This window comes from Pollicipes pollicipes, unplaced genomic scaffold (genome assembly GCF_011947565.3).
Source record: "Pollicipes pollicipes isolate AB1234 unplaced genomic scaffold, Ppol_2.1 Scaffold_7231;HRSCAF=8579_pilon_pilon_pilon, whole genome shotgun sequence".
Classification (NCBI taxonomy): Eukaryota; Metazoa; Arthropoda; class Thecostraca; order Pollicipedomorpha; family Pollicipedidae; genus Pollicipes; species Pollicipes pollicipes.
Genome location: NW_023597034.1, coordinates 672,150 through 680,071, shown reverse-complemented (window position 1 = coordinate 680,071; position 7,922 = coordinate 672,150). Strand labels below are relative to the sequence as shown.

The following is a 7,922-nucleotide window of genomic DNA, read 5'->3' as shown; positions in this document are numbered from 1 at the left end:
CGGTGGACGTTGTAGAGCAAGCCTTTCATAAGTCCAGCCCCAAATGATATTCACACGTGGTGCCAGCGCGACCACGCGGACCCCAAACGCAGACCTACCCAGCCAAGTCGGCTGCAGAGCGGTGGGGCGCAGGTAGGCGCACTCCCCTTCACTTCTGTAGTCGCTGGCGCGCCATCTTGGGCTACAATAGCTTTCTTTTTTAAGGCTTACTCCCAAAAATTTAAACCCTTTACGCCATCCAGCGTTCCGCCATCCGCATAGTGACTGGGAGCCTTCTCATCTCCTCATGCACGAACATGCTAGCAGACACTTCCAGCTTCCACAACTTCCACTTCCTTCCTCTTCCTTTCACAACGGCGAACAAGCAGCGCCCTAAGCTCTACGCACGCGTCGCGGCGCGCGTTGACAATGCCACATGCATTAGCCTCGCACATCACCACCCCAACGGCACCCACAAACGTGGAACTAAGTATCCAAACATCGGTGTTATTCGAGCGCAACGGGCGCTTGATCTCCCGTGCATTCCCTGCGGCACAATTCCCGTCCCGCGTCCTCTTGACGCGACCCTATACCGAACATAATTTTCCGTGTAATACGTACACACTAGCGGCTCCCAACTCGGTAACCGCAGAGGCCGCCCTCGTGCACCATTACCGTAAATCAGACCGCCTTTCAGGTCACAACAAACTTCATACAGCTGGACTAACAGCAATATTGATATCCCTGCTCCACATAAAACAGACTACATTCAACGTCCAGTTATATGTACGGAATTTCATCCTCGCTACAAGCTCTCACCACTACACAGTCCATTTCATCCAATTATGTACGATGTACGTAGAACGTGCCGGTACTTTCCTCAACAGATTTATGCAATATTATTCCGGAAACCTGGATACACCAGTATACATGGAAACGACACTGCCGACGAGAAAGCGACACAAAGTCTCACGTTACCAGAAAACAGTCAGCATCTCTTCATACTTTCATTCCTATCTCCCGCGTGACTGGGGCCCACGCACCCATCAGCACCTCCAGCTGATCGAACCTACGCTACAGCACGTGCACAACCCACCAAGGTAACCGCCTCAAAGAAGTACTGCCGGTCTGACCACGCATATGTCACACCAAGAGCACCCGTCGCCACCTCTTCGAACGCGCTCCTCCGTCGCCGCCGCTGCGACATCCCGTTCACAATTAGTCCATTCCTGCTTGCGTGTCCTGTATATCGACGACCACGACAGTCGCTTGTTTATTACACCGACGCCAATCGTCTTCCGCTATATGTCCATTTTCTCGTCGGAGGTCCTCACCCTGACTGACTCGTTCCCTTCACATCTTTACATTATTCGGGATTGAATGATTCATTAAAAACAAAGGGTCTTTCCACATAAGCTGGCGAATTCAGGTTTTCCCCACTGGACAGAGGTCCCGGTTTTTCTTGTAGGATCTCCCTGCCTAAACAACACCACACAACCACAACAGAAGGGCGTACCCAGCAGCGGAGCCTGGGGGAGGGGCATCGTCTCCGATGACGCGATGAAGCGGCCCGGCATCGATCCCTCGCTTCGGTCGCCATGTCAGCTGAACCAAGGCCACCACTGTCACGGACACCACGCGCAGGACTCGGTGCACCCGGTCGATCTGGCGAGAGCGTGCGCGAGTTGGCTCGGTCGTCATCCAAGTGTATGCAATGTGCGCTGCATCGCGGTGAAATAACTATGCTGTTGCGGCCGTTTTCCGTTACTTGCACTGGATTTTTCTCGACAAAAATTGGCCAGATTGATGTAACCGCTTCCCTGGCTTGCGGCGAACAACATATGCCAGTTTAACGCCATCCTTTGTCTGGCATTTCCGCAGGACGCAATCATCACTTCCCCTCAGATGTCACTCTAGGTCCGTTGAGGCAAAAAAGAAGGTCGCCATGCGCCGGCGCATGTGGGCATGCCGCCTCGGGAAGTGTCACGACGCATTCCGATTTTCAGTGGCAGGCGCCAACACCGCCTAGAATGAGACGTGCGTCCCGCGAAAGCCGGCGAATGCCGCCGCGGCGCCCAGGCCTCGGCCGACACCAGCCTCGTCGCCAGCGTGCCCTCACAGCGTGGCGCGGCAGCGCTGGCGGCAGAGACGCACCGCCGACGGCAGGGGCACCGGCCGCAGGCCCCACGCGTGTGCGGACGGAGTAGTGCAGAGGTCCTGACGCTCACGGGAGGTGATCAACGACACACGCACGCACACCCTCCCACCGAACACCGCGAAACGTCGCCACGGGTGACAAACATTCCCCACCTCCACCACCGCCGAGAGTAGATCGACGCTGCCGCCATGTGCGGTCAGTGTGTCGACGCCGGGCGGCAAACATCCCCCACCTCCACCACCGCCGAGAGTAGATCGACGCTGCCGCCATGTGCGGTCAGTGCGTCGACGCCGGGCGGCAGACATCCCCCACCTCCACCACCGCCGAGAGTAGATCGACGCTGCCGCCATGTGCGGTCAGTGCGTCGACGCCGGGCGGCAGACATCCCCCACCTCCACCACCGCCGAGAGCAGATCGACGCTGCCGCCATGTGCGGTCAGTGCGTCGACGCCGGGCGTCCCCGAAGCGAGAGAGAGCCGCTGCGCGTGAGCCCCACGCAAGGCGCGGAGCCGCACCACTATCCCTACCGGCGAAGCACGGCGCCGCCCGCGAGCACGCGATCTGGACCAACGCCGAGATCCCAACTTATCCGGAACACGTGTCGAACGTCAGCACGCCCGGAACCCATGGGCCAACGAGGTCTGGCTGCCGCACCGCGCCGTGGTGCCTTCACATACAGCTCATCAACACAGGCCACTCCACGCTGCGAGCTGTCCACCACGCGCTGCTGTAAAACGGACGACCCACGCAGCGCGCGTCCAGCGCATCTCGGCGACTCCAGAAGCCGAACAAAGCGAAGCGGGAGGACGGGGAGGCGCGTGGCGTAGAGACATGAACCACAGCGCGGCCAGTCGGGCCGGCCGCTGGCGGCGGACAGGTGGCAGCGTCGGGCGCCGACGGCAGCCGAGCGACAGCCGCCGGCGGGAGGACGAGCACGGCTGCCGCGGCCGGGTCGAGCTCACGGACGGCAGCGGGGCCGGGCTCATCCCTCCTTACACCTATGGCCGAGACGGGACATCGTCCGAACACTGCCCAGCCACCCTGCAGCCCCATCGCTGCTGGCTCGCCGGCTCACCTGGGCCCAAGTGCACTCACAGGTCACGCAAAGTAACATCGCACCGGTGACTGCACGTCATTTTCACGGGGCTATCGTGTGTCACCTGCCTTTGAGGCCCCACCGCAGGCTGCTCGAGCCACAGCTGGCTTCAGTGGCGGTAGCACGCCTCTCCACCGCACCACGCCTCATTGCCACCGAACACAAACACTCGCCGCCGACCGGTCGATCCGTCGCGCCAGACGCGCTAGGAAGTGGCACACTCGGCTCGCGGTCACCTTGGGCACGGCCTGTCACCCGACACTCACGCTATAGCCCCGCCAACTGAGCTGTCACTGGGAAGCGGTGGCCAATCATTGCCCACTCGTCCAGCAGAAGACGGCAGACTCTGCGGAAATGTGACTGGCAGCAGCCGCCCGGCTGAACCCGTCGCGAGCGGCCTAGCCCGAGCGTGCACCCACGCGCGCCGAGGACAGCCGCAGAAATCCCAGCGCCGCGGTCGCACGGATCACGAGGTGGCCCGGCGATGGGGCACCACGAGTCGCGGGGGGGGGGGGGCGCCACGTGGTCTACAGCAGCCGGTGCAGGCAGCCGGCGGGCAGGTCATGTGGTCTGCAGCAGCTGGTGCAGGCAACCAGCGGGCAGGTCATGTGGTCTGCAGCAGCTGGCGCAGGCAACCAGCAGGCAGGTCATGTGGTTTGCAGCAGCTGGTGCCGACAGTTGTCGGGCAGCCGCCGCGGCCTGCCGGCGCCGGAGTCGGCCGGCAGCTCAGGTGGACTGCAGCACCGGGTGGCAGGCCGGCAGGTCGGGCGGCGGGATCGGAGAGTCCTCGTCGAAGATGATCGCCAGCCGGTCGTACTCGCACAGACGGCGCGACAGCTTCAGCTGCCGGCGGCGGCGCGGTCAGGGACACGGTCCGTCCAGTGGGCTGGCCTTCTGGCGTGTGCGAGCACGTCAGGGTGGAGCCATGCCATTGTTGCGCGCAGCCCACTCGCACAGTGGCATGCCCTTTAAACACGAAGCGGTACAAACGTTTGGAATAAACACGGCCGAAGTAACCCCCGTCGAGGTCACCCCAGAAAATGATCCACCGGCATTCTAGAGGGGGGGGGGGGGGGGGGAGGGTTGAAATAAAGCTCTGTTGACCAATAGTGGTTATTTTAGAGCGATTAAGGGGTTAGTAGCGGGGCCATACTGTGACCATCCCGACAGACCTCCGTTCCAGCTTTCCCCCGCACAGGCCCCTCTCTGGGGCCGATGAGGGAACTCGGGCGGTGCCAGGCTGTACATCTGGTTCGCACCTGATGGCACCAGTGCGCGCTGGTGGGCCGGCTCTTTGCGAAGATTTAGGACGAAGCATCGAGCAGCAAAAGCAGCATCGAGCGAAAAGACTGCGCACTTCGCTATTTTTACCACTTGACGTTATTAAGGTATTTTACATTTTAGCTACAATGCAAAAACATATACCAAAAACTCAGAGACCGTCGCCACATCGCAATCACTCGAGCACGCGGAAGACAGACAAAACAGCATGTTCTGACGACATAGCGTAACAGCACAACGCCATCTCTCGGCGGCGCCGAACACGACACAACACCATCTATCGGCGGCGCGGCCTGAGAGCGCAGCAGAGTTCCGACGAGGCACGAGGACTTACCCTCTTGCTAAGAACCGTGGCCGAATCGTCAGAGGAGCCGCTCGTGCCCTCCCGCTCGCCTAGGTTGATGACGGGCGGAGCGCCCGCTGTCTCTAGGTCCTGGTACAGCTGGCTGAGCTGCTCTGACAGCGTCTGGAGCAGCAGCCCACCCCCGGTCACACACGGCAGTGTCTAGGGCAGCAGCCCATCTCCGGTCACACACGGCAGTGTCTAGGGCAGCAGCCCACCCCCGGTCACACACGGCAGTGTCTAGGGCAGCAGCCCACCCCCGGTCACACACGGCAGTGTCTAGGGCAGCAGCCCACCCCCGGTCACACACGGCAGTGTCTAGGGCAGCAGCCCACCCCCGGTCACACACGGCAGTGTCTAGGGCAGCTGCCCACCCCCGGTCACACACGGCAGTGTCTACACGCGTGCAGGCAGCCCACCCCCGGTCACACACGGCAGTGTCTAGGGCAGCAGCCCACCCCCGGTCACACACGGCAGTGTCTAGGGCAGCAGCCCACCCCCGGTCACACACGGCAGTGTCTAGGGCAGCAGCCCACCCCCGGTCACACACGGCAGTGTCTAGGGCAGCTGCCCACCCCCGGTCACACACGGCAGTGTCTAGGGCAGCTGCCCACCCCCGGTCACACACGGCAGTGTCTAGGGCAGCTGCCCACCCCCGGTCACACACGACAGCGTCTGAGACAGGAGTCTAACCCCGGTCACAAGTGGTTGTGGGTCAGCTTAAGTGGCAGGCCCCCTCTCCAACCCCGGCGGAAGCGCCACCAGAACGCCCCCACAAAGCCCCAGGAGGGATGCCTGCGCAAAGTATGGCCCGGTAGCGGAGGACTCCAAGATACATAGTCAGTACGCACGCTGATGGATGGTGTCTCTCTCACCACGTTTCACTTTCTTCAACCCATAGCTCTGCAAGGGCCATAGGTGCCCGAGAGGAATTTAAACAAAATCAAACCAAACCCACGGGCCAAGACGGGCTTCAACAAATCTTGAATAACGCTGTTCTTTACACAGACCACTTCGTCAAACACCGTCCATGCGTAATGGCGTTTATCAGGTTCACCAGCCAGTCGAATACTCAACTTCTGCGGTCTTAAAACGCGAAAATTTACACGCATACATGGCTCGGCAAGATACGTCAAAGATACAAATCACGAGCTGAGTGGTGCCCCCCCCCCCCCCCCCCGGCCAGCCGGTGCCCACCACCCGGGTGCCGGGTGAGCCGAGCGGGGTGGTGAGCCGGCGCCACCGGCGGCGCTATCTCACCGCCGGTTGCGGCATATGCTGCAGTGCCTGCCGGTCACGCTCCAGCACTTCCTCCAGGTTGCGCGGCTCCATCTGGTACCGGTTGATGAGCTCGCAGGTCATCTCCACGCCCTCCAGCCAGGGCGGATCCTGCGGAGAGCGCCCCCATGCGGCCGTCAGCGCGCGCCCACACGACCGCCAGCGTCCGGCGACGGCCGATGTGGAGCTGCCGCCACTGTTGTCCACCGCGGCCGGCAACAGCCGGCACACTTGTCATCTGGGGTACTCGTCGGCAGGTCAATCGGTCCACATTCTCCGTATGTGGCCAGCTACACTTCCACATCCCCACAAAAGACGAAGCACTGCTTAGAAAAGAATCCAACGAAGCTGTCGAAAAGTGGGCTCCAGAACAATTCTCTCGCATCTGCCATACGTTTGAAAACTTTGTTGCACACACGGCGCACCAGGTAATTTCCTGTTAAGATGCACCAAGTTTTGACATGGGACCTCTGGGATCCGACAAAGCTTGGTTAGAGCACGCCTCAAGACATTGGAGACACAGAAACCTCGGAAACCTCGGAAGTATTTAACAGAATAGACAGAGCCAGCAATGGCGTACCGTGCAAAACACGCTCACTAGGGAAATGGCGCCGACACGAACGTTCGTAGCGGCCGACCGGGCGAACAGCCGGACAGCATGACCCCGAGCGGCACCAGACACGGACGAGCGGACAGCCGGACAGCATGACCCCGAGCGGCACCAGACACGGACGGCGGTCTGCCGGACGCTCACTCACCCTGAGCCGGCGTCTCTGGTGGCTGGCCGGGCCGGCTGTCGGCGTCGCCGCGTCCCGTCCCGCGCCAGCTACCTGTCGGCGCGCCGCGCGCGAGGTCAGCTGAGTCCACCCGCCGCCACGCGCCAGCGGCAGCGGCACCGCCAGCGCGCCGACGCACGCCGCCGGCGCGTCTCTCCACACCTCGCACGGCGCGTTCGAGAAGGTCACAGCGCACGACGCGCAGCGTGGGGCCGATCCCGATACCGCACGGCGCACGCACCGACCACTGCGGACAGGCGAGCTGACGAGCGTGGCGCCTGTTCGACCGAGCGTGTACGTGTGGCGCGGGGGTGGGGAGGAGCAGGAGCCCACATGGCCGACCGCAGACGGCCGACGGGGGACGGCTGTCCGTGACAGCCCGCTTACCGGCAGCCGGCGCCGCCCAGCACGTCGTCAGGGGAGTGGGGAGGAGCGGGAGCCCACGCGGCCGGCGGGGTCCCTGACAGCCCGCTTACCCGGCAGCCGACGCCGCCCAACACGGCGTCAGGGGAGTGGGGAGGAGCGGGAGCCCACGCGGCCGGCGGGGGACGGCTGTCCCTGACAGCCCGCTTACCCGGCAGCCGGCGCCGCCCAGCATGTCGTCACTCGCGATCGCGTCATTTGCCAGCGACGAGATGCTGCAAACGGACCGAGGTCAGAGCGGCGGGGCACTCGGCGACCACTGCACACCACACCAGCTGTCAGGCTGGACCCTGCTCTGAAGAATGCAATGGATGGAGGCAATACGCCCTGCGCAGCGCCAGAGCGTCGACTGATGCCGACAACGCGAACACGCCTACTATCTACACCCAGGTGACCATCTGCCCACCGTCGCTAGTAATGGGCGCCATCCATTGGTGTTTCCCACCACGCTATTGCACGTACTCACACAAATTTGACTACGCAAAGTCGCCATTCCATGAGCCCAGCGAGGGTAGCCATTCTTGCACGCCCACGAGGTGCCAGTGGAAGACAGTGCACTATGGGCCGGCGTTATAATGAGTATGAATG

The 7,922-nt window shown here is 62.2% G+C and overlaps 1 protein-coding gene and 1 long non-coding RNA gene across 2 annotated transcripts; both read right to left on the bottom strand.

Moving 5' to 3' along the window:
* Nucleotides 1-747: 747 nt before the first annotated feature.
* On the bottom strand, nt 748-3,008 carry LOC119110458 (uncharacterized). The gene is made up of 2 exons (XR_005095494.1): nt 2,370-3,008; nt 748-2,289 (listed from the first exon to the last, which is right to left on the bottom strand). It is a non-coding gene; the product is annotated as an uncharacterized LOC119110458 (long non-coding RNA).
* Nucleotides 3,009-3,765: 757 nt separating this feature from the next.
* LOC119110457 (uncharacterized) lies at nt 3,766-7,549 on the bottom strand (the record flags this gene model as incomplete). The annotated part of the gene is given in 5 exon segments (XM_037234292.1): nt 3,766-4,076; nt 4,849-4,980; nt 6,118-6,246; nt 6,894-6,965; nt 7,486-7,549. Coding segments are annotated over 5 exon segments (514 nt in total), but the record flags the coding sequence as incomplete, so codon positions are not given.
* Nucleotides 7,550-7,922: the final 373 nt, after the last annotated feature.